Raw genomic sequence first — 22,444 nt, 5'->3', positions numbered from 1 at the left:
GTCACTCAAAAGGAGTGTAATCAACCGCTATAATGTGATAGTTCTAGTGAACAAATTACAATTTCTCTGATATGGTTAGGTCACACATTAATTGAACCAGTGCCGGGCTATCTAGCTACAAGCATAGTGGACCTGGATTGATCTAATTGAAAGGCATTATGTGGTAGACATTTAATCCAAGACAAAACACCGGACAAACAACATGCTCTACCAACTGAGCTACAACATGTGGCACTTGCATGGCACTTGCAACGCCAGGGTTGTGGGTTTGATTCCCACAGGGGACCTGTATGAAATGTATACATACTGGTCCCCTGTGGGAATCAGGCACTTGCAACGCCAGGGTTGTGGGTTTGATTCCCACAGGGGACCAGTATGAAATGTATATACTCACTACTGTAAGGCACTCTGAACAAGAGTGTCTGCTAAAAATATATATATATATATATATATATATATATATATATATATTACATTAATGTTTTCCATTTATAGATCCTCCCTGATAACAGAGATGATATTACAAATCAAATTGGAATAAAACGTAGTGCTTGGTTGGTTTCCTTCAGTAAGCTAAGTAAACAAATAAACATCCTATTTGATAAATACCCTCCTTAGCCGTTTGATGTTTCCTAACGTCAATCTCCTGAGTATACTGCAAATAGTACAGCACATTCAGTAGGAAAGGTTTATTTAAATTGAGTCTGGTTTATTGGTTTCTGTACACGGTGTCCAAACCACACCAAAAGAACAACAAAGGAAGGAGACTGGCTCTTGACAAGATGCTGTTCAGTAACAGAGCTTTAGTGTGATAATAGTCACTTTCACCAGAGAAGACGCATGTCTAATATCTAACCATTATGAAGACAATGAAAGTTCAGAAGAAAACCAGTTGCTGTATGACAAATTGTCCAAAAAAAACTCAAGATTCCTAAAGCCAAAAGACTGCTATATACAGTATCTACAAACTTATAATCCCCTGGCTTTTCACACCACTGAGACAAACTGAACTGAGCCAAACCAAGCTGTAATCAACTGGCCCAGTTACTCATCGACCATAGTTGCTGTAACCAGCACAGTTTGGTTCAGGTTGGCATGGTAATGTGAAAAGGGTATTTGTGTAGTGTGTTATGGATGTCCGGAAACACCTTTGGAGTGCTTGTTTTGCTGTGGTAGTGGAGACACACAGACTACTTCCTGATGGGGTCTTCAGCGTACCATATGAGAACCTCTCTGGCTCGTCGGCCCAGTCCAAGAGCAGCCATGCCAAGAGCCCTGCTTCCCCCTGTTACTTTGGCCTCTGTAGGACAACACATGGACGGTTTACACTTTGTTTTATTCCCTAACAACTAAGCATGATAACACTGACAACTTCAGTCTAATGGAAACAGAATAGGTGTACATGATTTGGTCTGTGCATTACGGAATAGCTTGCCCAGTCAAGTAAGAGGGGCAGACACCATGGAGGTTTTTGTGTGTCTTTTATTCATCCCGTTCACCGCTTCTTGTTTGTTATACTTCAAAGTGGGTTGCGATTTTAAATACCCTTTAAATCAAGTTTGATGTGGAGTTTGATTTGTGGCACAACATGAAGATGCAATGTTAAGCTTAGCTTGGTTTCAAAATAATCAGGAGTACAGAAAAGCCATACGACATACTGACTTCTGTTCTTTTCTGTGGGGAAATAAAGAAAACATGAAAGGGACGTATTGTACTCACCGCCATAGTAATACAGTAGAGCCATCCCCACCGCAACGCCGAAACAACTCAGGAAGAACAGAGGACCTAGAGAGAGAACAGGAGACTGTTTGTTAGAAAGAAAGGTATGTACCGTAAAAGGCATGTGTGTCTACAGTACGTGTGTTTGTGTGACAGAGATTCAGCGTTCTGTGTGTATGCTTACCTCGGTCGTTCAGCACATATCTCGGCTGGGTGGGTGAGGCTGTAACCGTGAACGGGTCTACAGAACCTGGGAAAGGGATTACAAAATGTCAGTGATTTTGACGAATACATTTTTGCAGGTTTTTAGATGCAAATATGCCATTGGTAGTGTACAAAAAAAAAACGTGAACATTTTCATGTGAATAATAATGACAGCAAATCTCAGCTCTCCAGAGACGGACTGTCAGGGGGGGAGGGACTAACCTCTGAGGCGGAGGCGTGTTGGTAGGCTGAAGTACACCTCTTCCACATGCAGGTGAAGCGCCCGGTAGAACTCCCGGCAGGCCTCTTCACCTTTCCCCTGCAGGTGAGCCAGGAGCTCGGCCAGTCGGACGCAGGTGGGCACATCAAGGTCCCTAAACTGGATCATCATGTCATATTCAGAATTCCAGATGTGTGTGTAGAATACCTCTCTCTCTCTCTCTGAATCTAAGTGATTACCTTCGGGAATCCAGAAACAAATGTCCTGTACACGCTAGCCTGTTACTCAATTTGAACATTTTTGTTACAGTCGGCCATGAGGGGCTACTAATTGACTAACTTCACGTTCTGGAACTAAATTCACGTTCAAGTGGTCTGTTCAACAGAGTCTGGAAATGGAACCGATGCTTAGATCGAGTTAAAATACTGTATATGTAACAAAGTGCTGCTTGAAACCACAGACGCCTGAACAAGCAGTCATTCGCTACATTTCAGTGGGATATCTCTTAGAGCAAAGAGCTCTGCGTGTGGAAGTTACAAATTACCTTGGGTCAAACTCATTTGTCCAGAGGAAGTTACTCACTTTGGTGGCCTCCTTGTCTGTGAGGATCTGTGGGTAGATCCTGTTGAGCTGCAGGATGAGCTTATCCACTAGTTCTGTGTCCAGTCGACGGTCTGTCCTGAGGAACCGACTGTCCTCCAATAGCTGGTCATGGAAGCTGTCTGACAGTCACGTGGGAACGAATCACAACATGAGAATTATAATAATTAAAATGGGAATTGATTAAATCAAATCAAATGTATTTATATAGCCCTTCTTACATCAGCTGATATCTCAAAGTGCTGTACAGAAACCCAGCCTAAAACCCCAAACAGCAAGTAATGCAGGTGTAGAAGCACGGTGGCTAGGAAAAGCACCGAACACAGTTCATATTAGGTCCAGGATAAGGAATGATTCACTTGCTGATAATGAGGGTATGGGATATATCAACAAACAAACGAGGGAAGCGAAATCTCAAAATATGCATATTTTTTTGCAGACGCATTTACAGCAGAATTGGAAAGTTTTTAAAGAATAGGCAAGCTGTGCCAGAAGGTCGACCTCAACATTGCTCGTCAGGGACGTGGACCGTCCTAAAATAGCCAAGTGCATGTAGTAACTCTCTAGGGTGAAATACATAAGCATGATGCCTCACTGGCACCACCTACAGATTGCTACAAATTAATTCAACAAATTGTCTGAGGAGGCATGTCGACGATAAGGTGCCAGTGTAGCTACAGTTACGCGAGATTTGTGATAACTATGTTGCAGGTGGTTCCTACAAAAACCACAGAAAACAGAAAGATATTCATTAAATCCTTGCCATCTTAACTGCCACACATCTAGCATTTCCCAGCAGCTTTGCAGGAACTGGTCGGATCTATGCGACCCAGCCACTTGTAGAAGTACACAACAGCGCGTCACACTGCGACAAAAACAAAAATCTACACACATGCAAGAGACATTTCTCACTCGATACAAAACATGGATTTTATTAACATCTTTCTGAATTTTGTCTTGTTTTTGTAGAACCACCGGCAACTTGACAGACATATATGGCAGCGTTTTGCATAAGCTAAGCTGTAGGGTAAATCTATTTGAATTCAATCACTTTTTGACAGCACCCCTTTTGATTTGAACACTTGCTGACAGGTGTATAAAATCGAGCACACAGCCATTCCATCTCCATAGACAAACATTGGCAGTAGAATGACCCGTTCCGAAGAGCTCAGTGACTTTCAACGTGGCACCGTCATAGGATGCCACCTTTCCAACAAGTCAGTTTGTCAAACTTCTGACCTGCTAGAGCTGACCCAGTCAACTGTAAGTGCTGTTATTGTGATGTGAAACGTCTAGGAGCAACAACGGTTCAGCCGCGAAGTGGTAGGCCACACAAGCTCACAGAATGGGACCGCCAAGTACTGAAGCATGTAGCGCGTAAAAATCACCTGTCCTCGGTTGCAACACTCACTACCGAGTTCCAAACTGCCTCTGGAAGCAACGTCAGCACAGTAACTGTTGGTCGTGAGCTTCATGAAATGGGTTTCCATGGCCGAGCAGCCGCACACAAGCCTAAGATCACCATGCGCAATGCCAAGCATTGGCTGAAGTGGTATAAAGCTCGCCGCCATTGCACTCTGGAGCAGTGGAAGCAGTTCGATGGACAAATCGGGGTTTGGTGGATGCCAGAAGAACGCTACCTGCATTAATGCATAGTGCCACCTATAAAGTTCGGTGGAGGAGGAATAATGGTCTGGGGCTGTTTTCATGGTTCGTTCTAGGCCCCTTAGTTCCAGTGAAGGGAAATCGTAATGCTGCAGCATACATTCTAGACAATTCTGTGCTTCCAACTTTCCTGTTTCAGCATGCCAATGCCCCCTGTGCACAAAGTGAGGTCCCTACAGAAATGGTTTGTTGAGATCGGTATGGAACAACTTGACTGGCTTGCACAGAGCCCTGATCTCAACCCCGTCGGACACCTTTGGGATGAATTGGAATGCCAACTGCGAGCCAGGCCCAACATCTGTGCCCGACCTCACTAATGCTCGTGGCTGAATAGAAGCAAGTCTCCGCACCAGTGTTCCAACGTTTAGTGGAAAGCCTTCCTGGAAGAGTGGAGGCTGTTATAGCATCAAAGGGGGACCAACTCCATATTAATGCCCATGATTTTGGAATGAGATGTTCGACGAGCATGTGTCCACATACTTTTGTCCATGTAGTGTATTTGCCCATTGTAGAAATACTCGGAAAGTGACTTTTTGGAACTGAATGCCAAATCATTCAAGAGATAGAGGTGTTCAAAGTTTACACATTTTGGATACCCCACCATACCATGAGACATTGGAAAATATGAATGGTTGAGATTGATATTATTTAAAAGCTTAAAAACAAGCTTGTCAAACTATTTAATCATTTCTGGAGATGTTTTTATGTATATAATAATGACGTTTGTTTTTTTCCTTTGTCAATTATCTAAAAATGCGTAAAGTCCTATTTTTTCATGTATGCATATGTTGTAGCTTAGTCCCTAGTTTACGTAATCTAAAAGTTATTGTGTTGTGCTCGCCATCCGTTGAGACAGAACATGCTCTTGAATATAGCGTGGGTGTCATGTTTTGGCTGATAAATGTACTAAAATAAAAATGTCTACCAAAAAGATAGTTGGAGGTCCACACACAAGAGAATATTGACTTAAATTGGAATATCTGTTTTAAATTATACTGTCAATCCTCCATAGGAAACCTTTTGAAATCATAAAAATATATATAATAGAATGGACATAACCATTTAAGTTGAAATGTGATGCTGGGTGGGCCAGCAGTCATCTTTGTGGTATTATTAATTAGATACAATTTCAATTCAATTTAAATGTCAATGGTGTGTGTACCAGCTAAATTGCAGTGGTCTGAAGGGATAGGATCTGAATCAATTTCTATGATTGAAATGACACCCACGCTGTATTCAAGAGCACGTTGTCTCAACCGATGACAGGCACAACACAGAAACCTCAGATGATGTGAAATAGGGTCTAAGCTACAACATATGCGCATATTTAAATCGGAGTTTACACGTTTTTAGATAATTGACGTTCAAGATTTAAGACAATTTTTATATAAAAAAATGTTTTTCAAAAAACAATAAAATAGTTTGACATAACTTCAAAGGTTACAAACAATGCTATCAAACTCAAACGTTTATATTTTCCAGTGATGAAGACATGGATGTCTCATGTATGGTGGGATAGGCATATGCAAAATGTGTCAACTTTGAGCACATTTATCTTTTGGCATTGATGTCCAAAAAGTCACTTTCTGACCACTTCTTCCATGGGCAAACACATGTATGGAAAGTTTTGTAAAACAAAATGCTGTCAAAAAGTGATTGAATTACAATGGATTTAGGAACAGATCCCAATTTACTTGGCTTTGGGGATGTTTTTTTTTTTGGGGGGGGGGGGGGGGGGGGCTCTTTTACATTCACTCTTTTGCAGGTGTCACTATATAATTTATTCCACCCTAGACACATTTCCTCGTCCGCTTGCATGCACCTCTCCTATATCAAGGTGTTCTGGTACTTCCCTTGCGCACTACGATTTTCCGTGTGCTAACTTTTACTATACCACAGGTCAGTATCGCCTACCAGTCGAACGGCCTATCCTGCCCTTAATCCACCGTTCATAGTGACAACAGTCATAGGTGGATCGTTTGTCCAGATCAGTAATAGGCTAACTAGCAAGTATACCACACATAAAAACATCCAAAGCTGCATACATTTTAAATATGAATCGACAAGAACAAATAGGAATAGCTGATAGGCAGCGGAGCGGCAAGGTGCATCAAGGCTCATGAAAGAACAGTGAAGACATGAGACACAGCTCAAAAATCTCCACTATTGATCTTGTTTCGGGACAACATAATGATGCTACCTATACTAGCCTAGAACAGCACAATGCAAGGAATAATTGCGTCATTGTTTTCAAGTGAGTACAACATTCTAGCCTACAGTGAAAATGTCATTTGAATAATAGCGCAAAAGCCCTGTGATTTGAATGTTTCCTTCGATTTGAATCAGTTGTGGGTCTACTCTCAGCAGTTTATAAGGTCTAGAAAGGCACAGTAAAAAGCTTAACACACGCTCTGCATCTTCTCCAATTTAAACGTATATTCCTCCCGCACCTAGAACCTTCAATATAGCCAAAATAGTTCTAATCTAACTTTTTTTTTTAAAGCATTACCTTTTATATGTGGAATAAACACAACCAGTCAAAATGTTGTAATATTATTAGGCTACTTCAAAAGTCTCATGTAGGCGTGCCCACTTCCGTCCAAATGGAATTCCAGCAGCCTCAAAATGGCCTGACATTAAACAGGTTTCCAACCTTTTTATGCGAGTAAAGTGTCTAATTAAAAATGGCACTGCATTATGGCAAAGCATGCAGTTTATTAGGAAACGAAATAAATTGTGATGCACTTCACAGGGTAGTGAACGTCCACAGTGATGAGGTTGATGCTCCTTTCAATAAATATCAAAGGGTCTTATTCTGGTGACATGATGATCAATGCTTGGCTGCCATTTGACAAATAATCTCGCACTTTTGTCCATAATAATCTCATCAGCGCACGTGCCAATACCAGTGGCCACATTCTTTATAACCACGCAACATTTTGTGACAAAACCATCAGTACACCTGGAGTTGAAAATGCGATGGAATCTCATTTAACTTGTATTTTTTACTCGGTACATGGGAATTTAACCCTAAATTTTTTTATTTTTATGTCCACTACATAATTACGTACAGACTTTTACCTGCAACAAGTCAATTTGATGGAAACACAACTACTGGTTGTGCGGTTATCCAATACATAGCCAAAGATATAGGCTACCCACACTACGCACAACAGAAAACCATAAGGTGACCTCCGAAAGCCAGATGGACATAAGTTAGACGTGCATTCAGTAGTTATAATACTGTATATGCAGCAGCAAATAAGTCCCGACTCTATTGTGCAATCCCGGTGACATTTAAAATTATTTGTGTATATGTTTTTTTTTACTGACAAATAAAAAAATCAATCAATCAAAACTGTGCAAAGGCAATTCGATTAATGGAAAGAGACATCTGTTAGAATACACCAAAAAGTGTAATAACATTCAGAGATTGTCAAGCCAAGTCTTCGATACTGGGTATGCTTACAAGGTAGGGAGGGATGTATTTTCTGTTTTGTCGAGATTGACAGTCTATTTATTGTGGTGTTGAAAACGCAAACCATGTCAGTATGTTTTGCTTTTTGGTTGTGTGGTGCATTGGCGTAGAAACCCTTTGGCGGAAAATTTGTTGCATATATTTTATATAAGGCATCAAAATGTTGAAAATCTGATTTCCTCCTAGCTGATCATTGCAAGCGGCTCTGATCGTGAAGTAATGAAACAGGCAGGGAGCGCGAGCTCCTCTGTGGTTGCGGTAGTCAAAAAAAATCGTTTTGGATTCAAATACAAGTATCCTATTAGAATCCAATAGAAAATCCTATTCGATTTTGGAACCTATACTATAGGATACAGTGCATTCGGATAGAATTCAGACCCCTCGACTTTTTCCACATTTTGTTACGTTACAGCCTTATTCAAAAAGGTATACTTTTTTTTCTTTCTTCAATCTAAACACAATACCCCACAATGCCATGGTTATCACATATCTCGCATAAACTGTATAGCTACACTAGGCAGGTTTCCATTGACCCAGGTTTATTCGACAAAAGCAATGTTGCAAGAAAAATGTGTTATGGAAACGGCAGATATGAGATGTTCTAAATATCGACGACATTTTTAATCGTTTGACAGGGGCAGATTTTTCTTTTGTCGAACTTTCTTTATTGCGAAAAATTATGATGGAAATGTGCTTTTTCGAATAAATGATTATTGCCGAATCATTTAAGGTAGTCTGCTACTTGCAACATAGTATTTTTCAACCATAAAATGTATGTTTCTTTGCAGGACAAGGATTGTCCTGACTTCCAAGAATGCCGGAATTGCTTCCCCTTGCTTGACTGCTTGACTGGCAGGTTTCACCGTGTCCAATTATTTCAGATCTATAGGAGTGCAAGTTTCACCATGACATGAACCTCGGTGATACGTTGGCACATGAGAATTATTGGTATATGGAAAATATATGTAAATTATTGCATTCTATACATGGTGGTTTTCGCTGTCTCCCGAGACATGAAAAAGATAGATGGGAGGGCATATAGGCTGTCGCCAATTTATTAATTCACAATTTCCCTAAATGGGTAAAGTAAACACTTCAACCACTACATTTTAATTCGACACCAGGTTTTAGCGAAATATTATAAACGGTATGTGTGACGTCATGACGTCCAGATGTTTTATCGACACGATATAGTTAAATGGCAACGCACTCTAGCTGGCAATTGACGCATCTATTTTCTATACGAACTGTCTAAATGTCGACAACAAAACAAAACACCGGACAAGTTAACGGAAACATAGACTACCGAAAAAGATAATTTTGTCAGTAGCTATTCAATTGTCTCTTCAGACAATTTGTTGAATTCAGCCCAGTCTGCCTGCGTAATTGCTAGTAAAGTATCTGGTCAAAACTTCTCTCGCTGTCAGTGGCATTGGCTTACAGTATTTGGGATGTGTTACAATGTGGCAACGGGTAGTAGAATACAGCAACTGGTGATGTCGTGTTACATTAGGTCAAAGGCGGGCACGAGGTGTAGCCTACATCGGAAACTATGTTGCTTGAAATAGACGTAGCTGTCGGGAGCACTACACTTTGCAAAAGGTTAGGCTATCAAGCGCTGTTAGCACGACAGAAAACAAGAAGTTGAAAGTGCCATGTGCCACCATAGCCATCCCAAACTATCGAAAAGACAGACGGGGTTCTTAATTGTTCAAGCGCAGCGACAATATGTGGGTATGTGTAAATGACAAAACACACATACCCATGGCAAAACAAACAAGAAATACAGTGTTTAAGAAGTCGCCTACAAACCTCCCATTGTGTGGAGTCCCTTCTTTCCTTTGAATGGCCCCTCCCTCCTCGAGACCATTAACGACAGCACTGCAGGGAGTGGCTATAACTTTCCCGGAAATTCCGTGATACATTGTGTCTTATTTTAGACCGACAGCAGTACATTGAATAGTAACTATGACGTAGCCTACAGTATCAATATGGCATTTATTTTATTGAACGTTGAATTGAATTAACATCCATATTATCTATTAAAAAAGTTTTACTAAAGAAATTTGTTATAATTTGATCTCGTTTTTTAATTTAAAAAAAATATTTATTTAACTAGGCAAGTCAGTTAAGATCAAATTCTTATTTTCAATGACGGCCTAGGAACAGTGGGTTAACTGCCTGTTCAGGGGCAGAACGACAGATTTGTACCTTGTCAGCTTGGGGATTTGAACTTGCAACCGGTTACTAGTCCAACACTCTAACCACTAGGCTACCCTGCCGCCCCATGTTTGATTTACAGTAGGCCTCAATTTCCCAATTTGACTCATTTTAGGCCTATGCTATTATGGCAACAATTAATTTTTTTACGAATGCATGTTGGAAAACTTCCTAAATTGATACACAGACTATTTTAGAGGGAGACATAGAATGACCAAAGCAGAAATAGGCTTAGATAGGATCAATATATATGTTTTAATAACCCCAACACCACCACATTAAGTCTGAAGTTAAGTTTATACTATTAAGCATGCACCTTGCCAGTGCAACATCATCATCACATAGGTAAGTAGGCTACTGGCTTCTATTGAGCGTTCCACTGCTTAGACGTTGCCAGATCTTACAACGCCTGGATAGGTATTTTACCTATCAGCTAACCACATCATTATGTTATAGCAATCTGTCAGTCGATGACATGGCATGCAACGAACCAAGCAGTGGAACACGACCACCATCTCCACCCAAAGTCCCTTGAAGATAACATGGAAAATGACATCAATATGGTATCAATATGCCACTAATCATAATCCACATTATTGACAATACCAACATACATGACATTGTTTAAAATAAATACAAACAAGTTATTTAGTACAAAGATAAACTCAAATTGGATCAAGATTGTGAGTAAGTAGTAAAACATAACAATAGCATCAGCAAACAGACGGCATTTTTATACCTTATTTCCATATTGATACTGCGTTTAAATTGCACTTGTGAAAAAAAGAAGGAAAAAAAACATAAATGTAACTTTTATTGCATCAACAAAGCTGTGAATTAAATGGCACTGCAGAAGGTGTTGATGACTTTACTTCTTCTGTTTGCTGAAGTCACAACAACTCTATTAGAGGACATACAAAGGGCTAATAAAATTGCATTAAAACAGACAAAGAAATGATCCTCCATACTTGTCAATTCTATATTGACATTGCCTGACCTTTGCCATACACGCTAGAGTATAAATAAGTATGTGCATTAGTAATCTCTCAATCAGCCACTGTTGTAAATGCCTCGAACCACTAACTCGGCAGCCAAAGTTAACAGTTATAGTATCGAAACGTTTAAAATACGTTTTTTTCTTTATAATAATAGCACCCTAAATTTGCAATTCTGAACATTTGGAGGATCACAGAATCACTTCAAAGAATTCACCACAGTTCCTATTATTTTCCTCAATCTGTAATGACTGGGGTCAAAACCTCTCACCCAAATTCCTTCTCAAAGACATTGAAAACATAAAAAACGAAATCTAGCTTCTCTTTTGTGGACAGAAAGGCACTACTAGTCAAAACTAAGACCAGAAGGTAGAAGAATAAGGCGGGAAAAAAGCCTTCTTGAACATCCAGCTCACCGGTTAACTTTTTTGAAGCACATTATAAAAATTTGCCAGGCGGTCATTGTAAAGAATCATTTGTTCTTAATTGACTCACCTGGATAAATAAAGGTTAAATAAAACATCTAAATACATGAGACAAGATTTAAAACAAAAGAGAGAAAGGACTCATTCCAATCAAGATTTCTATCCAGGTTCTTGCAGAGAACTTACATTAGCCTGGGAGTCCCACTGAATATTGACCCCAGGGAGAACTGTAGCAAGTCACTTTAGTTCCTATGACTTTCCTGCCTCTGATCTTTCTCTACAAATAAATATAAATCAACACAGGTTTGCTCTCCATGGAAATTCTATTATGAATGCTCCAATTATCAACAATTATTAAATGCAACAAAAAGCTTATGAACACCTCACACGTTCACTGAGTTACAACAAGCAATAAAAGATAAATAAATACATTAAAAGGGCGCAGTCATCCGGGTAGCCGATTAAACTCAACTCCATGATTTACGATGGAGTTGAGCGGCGACTATCACATAAAATGATTACAGCACCCAAAACATAGCCCGTAATTACACGCGACAGTGGGTTTTTATGTGACGTTGGCGCTCCAGTTCGCCAACACTGTCGCCACTCAACTCCATCGTAAATCGTGGCGTTGAGTTGGAGTCGGCTATAGTCGGGGGAAAGATACAAAGAGTTATAATGGTATAGAGGTGGACAATGTGGAGTGAGTGACTGGATCACAAATGCGGGTCATACCCATAGAAATAGACCTCTATTGGTCATCATACCGAGGAGACTTTCTTGTTTACTGTAGCCGCACAGAGGGACAAAACCCCTGGGGGTTTCATGTGTGTCTGTAGGGGCCTGGAGCATGTGTGTGTGTGTGTGTGTGTGTGTGTGTCAGAGGACGTGAGCAGAGTGGAGCTGAAGTGGAGCGTGCTTCATTTGGCTGGAGCATGGAGCAAATTTCTAAAACGTTGGAGCGGCGGCCTTCTATCCCGCTTCAATTTCGCTCCGGTACCGCTCAGCCACGATCTCTGGGCATGCTCTGGCCAGCATTTTTCATTTCCTTCATTATGTTCTTTTAATTATGCGTATTCTGTTGTATTTATTTAGCCTACCCCACCACTAATGCAAAGAAATCTTGATATGAGTACATAGTCACAAAAGTAGATGGGGGTGTTTGTTGAATCATTATTTTTAAACAGAAAACGAATGGAGCGAATTTGGAGTGGCAGAAGACTGCTCCGTGAGCAACGAGTGGGATCTCTGACCGCTCAACTCCGCTCACATACTCTGGTGTGTGTTTGCACTCAGATATCAAAGTCCTCGCATTACAGCAGTGTGTGTCTCTGACATGGGTCTCAGGCCACGGGGGGGTGTACTGAATTAATCATCGGCAAGGTGACTGTCAATCTTTGAAGGGGCCACTGGGCTTGAATAAATTACTGTAAAATGGAGAGAAAATAAGATAACATTAAAATCTGAAAGTTGATGATTATCATTTGGTCAGTATTCATTTGATACAATCTAATTTCATAAAATCATTACCTGCGTTAGTGGCATTGGTAAGGTGGGGGAGTCAGTGGGGTTAGCATGGTAAGGGTTAGTCGTGCACAGTGGACCATGATGCAACTGGCTGCAGGAAACAGAAGACTCACAAGTATGGTACTCAACGTGCAGGTTAGGGATGATCATGAGTTATGAGGTCAATGTAAGTTACACCAGCATACAGGTTTCTGGTGACAGGTAGGAGAAGATGAGGAGGATGGGGCAGACATGGATGACTGGATAAGGGTTATAAGAGGGTTGGAGTGTACGGAACAGATTTACTCAGTCTTCACCTTACTCTGAAAATCCTCACTAAACATTTCAAAACCACCAGGCTAATTCCCACAAAACTAGACCCATATATCATTTAAAAAAATGCATATTCCTTAATTAGGGTTTGTAACTAACCCTCATTTAGAAGTGCTCTACTATTTGCCTTTGTAATGACCATTGCCCTACAATCTGTATTACATCAAGTGCCAGGGAACTTAATCTGTAAACCCAATGTGCCACACCACAGTTATCACTTTGTGACATCACAGCAAAAGTGATATCACAAGTGCTTAGCCAGTGCTCTTTTATTTAGCAGCTACGGTACATTTCATTGCACTGTTTTAATGGTCCCCGAATGGTATGGACCAGACGGAAGCAGCAGAGGTCTTTCTGCAGCCTGCACTGCTGCCTGTCTGAATGAAAGTTATTAGCTTACTCAGTTACACTTTACTTGAAGCCTTCGTCATAAGAGCTACACTGTCATAAACATGAAATAACATAGACATAACAGATTATGTTATGTACACACGACTGCTCTGAACTCTGACTGTTAGAGGAGAGCTGATAGCAGTAAATTCTACAACCGTGCCAACATTCTGCCACTCCGTGAGCATTACTAGCAGAAAAGGTATGCCTGAGCCAAGCTAGCATCATGCCATGCTGGATATGAACACATAGCTATCACATAGTAGTAAATACAAGCACACCGTTAGCCACCACTGTCCTAGTCACAGCAACAGCCTTGACAGAACCATGCTGGTGAAAATCAGCAGTGCAAAGCGTGATGAGAGGTTAGAGGTTATGATGGAGGTTAGAGGTTATGATGGAGGTTAGAGTTCAAAGGTCAAAGTAAATCTCGCTGCAGAGGACCACGGGGCCTCCCAGGATGCCGCTGGGCTCGGGGAGGACCCTGCAGGAGCGTCTCTGACTTACATAATGATTGGCCGATACCCCTTTGCCCCGCGCCAATGAGGAGGTTTTCCCCCGCCCGCCCGCCGCCACTCCCCCGCCGCGGCGCGCCTGTTCGTGGTCAAACTCTAGGTCCTCCAGTCGCTGGGTCAGGGCCAGCTTCTGCTGGATGGCCATGCGGAGCAGGGAGTTCAGGGTCTTCTTCTCATCCTCCGCTGCAGCCAGCTGCCTCTGCATGTCATCCAGCTGGGTCACATACTCGTCACACCTGAGAGGGTGAGAGGAGGGGGGAGGGAGACAGAGAAAAAGAGAGATAAAGAGATTAAAGAGAGAGGGCGAGAGCAAAAGAGAGACAGGAATAGTGAGAGGGGAAAATATTAGTCAAATGAAAACCAAATAAGGAACTTATAATTTTCTCCACCAGATGGCGCACATCTTTTCCTGCTGTCAGTCGGTGCATGTTTCCTCCGTTCAGACTCACAGAGCCACATTTTCCAGATGCTGTCAGGAGGAGCCTGCCAGCAGCCTCTGAAACTCTTCAGTATTACATCAGACAGCTCCCACAATGCCCCGTCTCTCCCACACACACATGCAGCAGACACGGAAGAGGAAGTGAGACACCCCACTCGCTTTTTTTTCTTTTTTTTTTCCTGGTTCGATGAAAGTCAATGAAGTAAGTAGACCAGACCCACCTGCTATTGCATTGGTGTCTATGGGAGACACCCCCAGTTAAGTAGACCAGAACTGACCATTTTTATCATTGGTAAACGGCTTAAGTGAACCATCTTCATTTATCCACCATCTTTGCATGCAGCCTCTGGCAGAAACACAGCTCCTCAACAACCTAGAAGCTCATTCAGGGCCGGCGTTATGGGCGTGTTTTAGGGAGCCTGACCCGCCCTAATGTACCTCCTTGCAAGTCCAAATCCAATAAAGTATTGATCATTTATTTGACCGAGACGCGCGCCGACAGAAAGACGCATCAATCTCAGGTAAAGCATCCGAGCGAGCGTAAAAGCGCCCCTCAGTCTCAGAATATGTAGACCATCTATCTGATGCTTTTCCGGAAATGTATTAAATGTATTGAAAATAAAAAACTGAAATATCACATTTACATAAGTATTCAGACCCTTTACTCAGTACTTTCTTGAAGCACCTTTGGCAGCTATTACAGCCTCAAGTCTTATTGGGTATGACGCTACAAGCTTGGCACACCTGTATTTGAGGAGTTTCTCCCATTCCTCTCTGTATATCCTCTTAAGCTCTGTCAGGTTGGATGGGGAGCGTCACTGCACAGCTATTTTCAGGTCTCTCCAGAGATGTTCAATCGGGTTCAAGTCCGGGCTCTGGCTGGGCCACTCAAGGACATTCAGAGACTTGTCCCAAGGCCACTCCTGCATTGTCTTGACTGTGTGCTTAGGCTCGTTGTCCTGTTGGAAGGTGAACCTTCACGCCAGTCTGAGGTCCTGAGCGCTCTGGAGCAGGTTTTCATCAAGGATCTCACTGTACTTTGCTCCGTTCATCTTTCCCTCAAACCTGACTAGTCTCCCAGTCCGTGCCACTGAAAAACATCCCCACAGCATGATGCTGCCACCATCATGCTTCACTGTAGGGATGGTGCCAGGTTTCCTCCAGATGTGATGCTTACATTCAGGCCAAAGAGTTCAATCTTGGTTTTATCAGACCAGAGAATCTTGTTTCTCATGTCTGAGAGTCTTTAGGTGCCTTTTGGCAAACTCCAAGCGGGCTGTCATGTGCCTTTTATTGAGGAGTTGCTTCTGTTTGGCCACCCTACCATAAAGGCTGCAGAGATGGTTATCCTTCTGGAAGGTTCTCCCATCTCCACATAGGAAGTCTGGAGCTCTGTCAGAGTGACTATCGGGTACTTGGTCACCTCCCTGACCAAGGCCCTTCTCCTCCGATTGCTCAGTTTGGCCGGGCGGACAGCTGTAGGAAGAGTCTTGGTCGTTCCAAAATGTATTCAATTTAAGAATGATGGAGGCCACTGTGTTCTTGAGGACCTTCAATGCCGCAGAAATGTTTTGGTACTCTTTCCAGATCTGTGCCTCGACACAATCCTGTCGTCTCGGAGCTCTACGTACAATTCCTTCGACCTCATGGCTTGGTTTTTGCTCTGACGTGCACTGTCAACTGTGGGACCTTATATAGACAAATCATGTCTAAAATCAATTGAATTTACCACAGGTGGACTCCAATCAATTTTAGAAACATCTCAAGGATGATCAATGGAAACAGGATGCACCTGAGCTCAATTTTGAGTCTCATAGCAAAGGGTCTGAATACTTACGTAAATAAGGGATTTTTTTTATATATATATTTTTATAAATGTGCAAACATTTCAAAAAAGCCTGTTTTGATTTTGTCATTTTGGTATGGTGTGTAAATTGATGAGGAAAAAAGAATGGAAAAGGCTGTAACGTAACAAAATGTGGAAAAAGGGAAGGGGTCTGAATAGTTTCTGAATGCACTGTATCTATATATTATGCGTGGTAATACTTTTGAACAGATTTCTAAAATTAAAATCACATGGAGCTGATTTTCTGGTCTTTTTACAGTCATTTATGTAAAAATAAAATGTTGCACATTTATTTTTTTTGGGGGGGGGGCTCTCAGAAAAATTGTGGGGGGGGGGGGGAATAAAATGGGGAACCCTGCATGCAATATGGCATATGAAACGAGAAAACCTAGCGATTGCAGGAAATGAGTCTCATCTCACTGTAATGTTCTCCGGTCGATTTAGAGCTCTCAGCATGAAAAAATACTAAATACTTTTGTAGAATTGAAACAAGACCACTTCCTCTTGGTCACAGAGGGACGAAATTACTTTTTCATAAAGCTGAAGTTGTAACGAGTCAGCAGGCATTTGAATGACGTCTTTGAGTCTCTCAGAGGAAGCTGGGCAGAAAATGCTTTGTTGTCAGTTATATGAAATCGTGCCAATTTTGTACTGTCACTAAGTATATTTATTATAATATTACTAAGTATATCATATTTATTCTACAGTTATGAGAAAGGTGAAATATTATCGTAAGTCTTTATAATTTCATTGTTACTACATGGAAAGTATTTCAATCATTTCAAGCCCCATTTCCCCCACATTTGTTGAATAGAAGAAAAAAAAGAATCACATGATTTTTCATATTTTCATTTTTGTACTCGTGATAAATTACTTTTGGGTATGTGTATTTAGGCGGGAAACTACATTTTCACATTACATTTAAAAGCAGAATTCTGATAACTTAAGTGTACCGATAAGCTCTTAGCGTGTTTCTACTAAGCCTTACCTTGTAGCAAACATGGCCCGTAATGAGGTGAAGGTGGCAGCGTCCTCTTTCAGGCCCTTGAGCTCATTGCGGAGCTTCAACATGGTCTCGGTCACCATGGTCTTCTCGTTGTCGTATTTACTCTTCAGGTTGGCCAGCGCCACCTCAGCCGTCTGCAAAGTAGAGTAGAATACTTTATTGTCGATTTTATTAGAATGAAGGGCGGAGGTCACAGTCACAGGATTAGTAAGACCTTATGCTAATATTAACTCTGAACTTCTACACAAAAAGTAAATACTCTCAACTACTGTTAATTTCATACCGTATCACCTCCACTTTTAAACAGTACCAACTGCTCATGTTTTGGCAGAAAATTCACACTATCACACACACCTGTTTGTTGGCCTTGAGCACGGCCCTCAGGGTGGCGATCTGCTCTCTCTTGGTGCTGAGCAGAGACTTGAGTTTGAGGATTTCCCCCATGCAGGCCTCCTTGTCCTTATCGGTCACAGTACCCAGCTCCATGGAGGCCATCCTCTGACGGCTCAGCTCTGTGGTGCGGTCCACCGCCTGCTGCAGGTGACGGATCTGGTCCCTGATGATGGCAACTAGGTTATAGATGTTCATGGGCTCTGAACGGGACTCTGGGGTGGCTGGGTCACTGGCTTCAGATTTATTGGATTCAGTTTCAGGAACCAGCCCGTTGGAGAGCAGAACATGGGACAGATGTTGTGTCTTCCCCTCTCGGCTGCCCCTGCCCCCTATACTGGCCTTGCCTTCCTTATAGTAGTCGAGCATGACCCGGCTGGGCGTCTCGTTGTTGCACATGCACACGTGGTTATAGAGGTTGGCCAGCTCCTCGCTGAACGTCACCAGTTCGTCCTGCGCCACGTTCAGGCTTCCCTGCGACTCGCCAACCGCTTCACTCACTCGCCGCAGATCCTTCTCCAGCCTCGTCACCTCCTCGTGCTCCTGCCGGCTGGTCTTCTCCAGGGAGGCCAGCTTTTCGCTCAGCCCTGCCACGTCGCTCTCCAGGCGGACTCGCTCTTCTTCGTACTGGCTGTGGCACGACTGGTACTCGGCTTTAAGTGTCTTCAGCTCCTGTCTGAGCTCCCCGGCTTCGGATACGGCGATGGTGTACTTACACTGCAGGATCTCAGGCCCGTTGATGTCCAACTCGTAGTAGTCCCCGTCACCGTCATCGCGGCTGTCTCGCTCTTTCTCGCTGTCCAGGGCCGAGTGGCGCTCCTTGCTGGCCTGGAGTTTCCTCATGGCACTGAGGTTCTCAGTGAGGCGTCCCACCGTCTCCTGCTGCTCTGACAGAGTCCCGTGGGCCACCTCCAGCTGCTTCTGGGACTCCTGCAGAGAGGAGAGGAGCGCCGCCTTCTCTCGCTCCACCTGGAGAAGACAGACACGGGACACGGTCACACAACAGCACTGAGAAATGTCTGCAACACTTTATGTTACAGTCCTATTTTAGCTTGGTGTTTATTACTTTTGATTGATAAATTAAGTAACAATTATATAGTTACATTTGTGTTTTTTTTCTTCTTCTAATCTCTATGTAAATACCAGGTAAATATCTGGCTCTAAAATGAAGTGTAATCCAAAACGCCATATGTGGTGTGAGACACTGTAGTGTGAGATACTCACTCAATAACTTCACACAGTATTTATTCACCAGCAAGTCAACAGTGCATGTATAAGAGAAGTAGCCTAGTCAGTCCATGTAGCCCATGAAGTCCCACATAGGGCTCAATTGATTAGTCTTTGACTAGGCCACTAAGGCCAGTATAGGTAATCAATGTCCCTAAATGGATGAACACTGTGTTCCACAATGCTTAATGAACTTTCCGGCCATAAGTCAGAGAAGTGTTCACAGCTGCATGTAAGCCTATCTATTTTCCAGGCAACACTTACAAACACAGCTCAATAATGCTAATTATTACTTTATTGCTTTACCAGGGACGCTGACACCTTGACAGTTGACTGTGAATAAAGCAAACAGGCTAAGCATTTTTACAGTCCTGCCTGCTGAAGCTACTATGTGGTCATCTTACCTGCATGAGCTGCTGCTTGAGTTTCTGGATCTCTGAGATGTTGAGTTCACTCAGCAGGTCATCCACTAGGCTGGGGGCGGGCCGAAGTTTGGCTTTGTTATCTTCGTTGCCGTCGGCGGCCACCTTGGCCAGGCCGTTCTCGTAGCCGCGGAACGAGTCATCGTGGTTCGGCTCGTTGGTGGCAGCAGTGGGATCCTCGCTGAACTTGAGTCCGTCCAGGGAGACGTTGAGGGAACTGTGGTAGTATGGTAACAGGTTGTCCCCAATGGTCATGTGGTGGGACAGTTCTTTACGCAGGGCGGCCTTCTGCTCGCGCTCAGTCTTAATGGTCTCCAGAGCCTCGGTCAGCTGGCGCTCGGCGATCTCCCTCAGGCGCATGGCCTCCTCCTGCTGGCTGTGGAGGCACAGGGAGTCTTCCTCCAGGCGACGGATCTCATGCTTCAGACCCTCAAACTCCACCTAGAGATCACAGAGAAGCCACAGCACATCAGAGGAATCACTAACTAAATAGGGAGAATCCCCCTTACACTCATCACAAAAGCATATTTTTCTCTCATCCCCTCCAGTTGCTCCTTGTATCAATATCCTCATTCATTGGCCCTGGCTTTCGACTATCGAGCCTGGTCACTTTTTCACCCAAACATCTGAAGTGTATTGGCCAGTCTCTATAACTCTACAACCTTTACCGCTACCCATTACCCACAATAAGCCCTCATCCTCCGCTAATTTCCATACACAACAGCGCCCACTTCGTCCCCTACCCCAGCGGACTATCCTAGGGCAGGGGAGGCGGCAGGTAGTCTAGTGGTTAAGAGCGTTGGGCCAGTAACCGAAAGGTCGCTTGATCGAATCCTCGAGCCGACTAGTTGAAAAATCTGTAGATGTGCCCTTGAGCAAGGCACTTAACCCTAATCACTCCTGTAAGCCGCTCTGGATAAGAGCGTCTGCTAAGTGAATCCTCCCTCATACTTCCCCTCCCCTTGGTCCCTTCCTCTTCCTCTCACCTGGCTCTGTCGTAGCAGGGACACCTGTTTCTGCAGGGAGATGTTCTCATCCTCCAGCTCACTGTAGTCCTGCAGCAGACGTGCCTCCCGCACTTTATACTCTCTGATGTCATCACGCAGTTGGGTGCGCTGCAACTCTACCTGCTTAGAGCTCTACAGACACGGGGGAGAGAAATTGGTGAGAGAAGAAGCGAAAGAGGAAAAAGTCATGTCAGAGAGCGCAACACAAGGACATGTGGGTTTGATAAAAATGCATTCCGTGGTTGTACTGTAAAGTCAACGCAGCGGGTGTTTCTCAATACGCATACTCCAAAGTATCAAAGTGTGCGAAACGGAGCACGGAGGGCACTTCTTGGATGCGTACTCCGTTTGTACATATTTTGAAGCATGCATCAATGCGAGCTTCAACGGAAAGCATGCACAAAAAAATGATGCAACCATGAAAAAAAATTACACAAAATGTATTGAAATCAATGCCGGACAGTATTTTAGCTAAAAGGAGATAAAATGAACTCTGACTTCGGAATAAAGTGTTGACCAATAACATCTCATATGTTCTGTGACCAAAATATTTAGTATATTACTTAACAAATACATAGTGTTAGTGTGAGTAGATCGCAAGCCCATGGTAAGTCAATAGGGCTAACTGGTTAGCTGGCTAGCTATCCATCAAGAATTGGTAGCTAGCTACCCATGAATAATTGACAGCTAGTCATCTACCTTGCATAACATTAGTTTTAGGTAGTTTTTGCCTGTTAAACTAGCTGGCTAGCTAGATTATTAAGTGTGCTGGTTAAGTGTGCCTTGAATTCTAAAGAAATCACCAACAGTGTCACCAGCAAAGCACCCCCACACCTCCTCCTCCATGCGTCACGGTGGGAACCACACATGCATGCGGAGATAATCCGTTCACCTACTCTGCATCTCACAAAGACACAGCTTTTGGAACCAAAAATCTGAAATTTGGACTCATCAGATCAAAGGACAGATTCCCACCGGTCTAATGTCCATTACTCGTGTTTCTTGGCACAAGCAAGTCTCTTCTTATTATTGGTGTCCTTTGGTAGTGGTTTCTTTGCAGCAATTCGACCATGAAGTCCTGATTCACAAAGTCTCCTCTGAACAGTTGATGTTGAGATGTGTCTGTTACATGAACTGCAATTTCTGAGGCTGATAACTCTAATGAACTTATCCTCTGCAGCAGAGGTATCTCTGGGTCTTTCTTTTCTGTGGCAGTCCTCATGAGAGCCAGTTTCATCATAGCGCTTGATGGTTTTTGCGGCTGCACTTGAAGAAACGTTCAAAGTTCTTGAAATGTTCCATATTGACTGACCTTAATTTCTTAAAGTAATGATGGACTGTCGTTTCTCTTTGCTTATTTAAGCTGTTCTTGCTATAATATGGACTTGGTCTTTTATCAAATAGGGCTATCTTCTATATACCACCCCTACCCTGTCACAACACAACTGATTGGCTCAAATGCATTAAGAAGGAAATAAATTCCACAAATTAACTTTTAACAAGGCACACCTGTTAATTGAAATGCATTCCAGGTGACTTTGTCATGAAGCTGGTTGAGTGTGCAAAGCTGTCATCAAGGCAAAGGGTGGCTACTTTGAAGAATCTCAAATATAAAATATATTTTGATTTGTTTAACACTTTTTTGGATACAACATGATTCCATATGTGTTATTTCATAGTTTTGATGTCTTCACTATTATTCTACAATGTAGAAAATAGTAAAATAAAGAAAACCCCTGGAATGGTTAGGTGTGTCTAAACTTTTGACTGGTACTGTATATCTAGCTGATAATTCTGAAGTACATCTTGTTTTGTCTCTATTGCCATTGTCCTGGCT

At 42.6% G+C, this 22,444-nt stretch overlaps 2 protein-coding genes across 2 annotated transcripts in view; both read right to left on the bottom strand.

The window, feature by feature from the left end:
* Positions 1–298: 298 nt before the first annotated feature.
* card19 (caspase recruitment domain family, member 19) lies at positions 299–9,761 on the bottom strand. The gene is made up of 6 exons (XM_039013939.1): positions 9,699–9,761; positions 2,726–2,865; positions 2,146–2,302; positions 1,904–1,969; positions 1,720–1,785; positions 299–1,300 (listed from the first exon to the last, which is right to left on the bottom strand). Exons 1-6 carry the CDS (start codon positions 9,754–9,756, stop codon positions 1,191–1,193), a joined length of 597 nt encoding a protein of 198 aa, XP_038869867.1. The 5' UTR covers positions 9,757–9,761; the 3' UTR covers positions 299–1,190.
* A 581-nt stretch (positions 9,762–10,342) lies between these two features.
* The window catches only part of bicd2 (bicaudal D homolog 2 (Drosophila)), a 55,702-nt gene continuing 43,600 nt past the window's right edge, over positions 10,343–22,444 (bottom strand). Inside the window, exons 3-8 of the mRNA XM_039013938.1 lie at positions 20,587–20,739; positions 19,583–20,041; positions 17,916–18,920; positions 17,544–17,695; positions 14,263–14,506; positions 10,343–12,953 (exon numbers count right to left, since the gene is read on the bottom strand). Of these exons, the coding sequence (XP_038869866.1) occupies positions 12,951–12,953; positions 14,263–14,506; positions 17,544–17,695; positions 17,916–18,920; positions 19,583–20,041; positions 20,587–20,739 (2,016 nt within the window). The 3' untranslated portion in view covers positions 10,343–12,950. The remainder of the gene's footprint in view (positions 12,954–14,262; positions 14,507–17,543; positions 17,696–17,915; positions 18,921–19,582; positions 20,042–20,586; positions 20,740–22,444) is intronic.

This window comes from Salvelinus namaycush, chromosome 2, assembly GCF_016432855.1.
Source record: "Salvelinus namaycush isolate Seneca chromosome 2, SaNama_1.0, whole genome shotgun sequence".
NCBI classification, from domain to species: Eukaryota; Metazoa; Chordata; class Actinopteri; order Salmoniformes; family Salmonidae; genus Salvelinus; species Salvelinus namaycush.
This window is presented reverse-complemented; position numbering and strand designations above follow the sequence as displayed.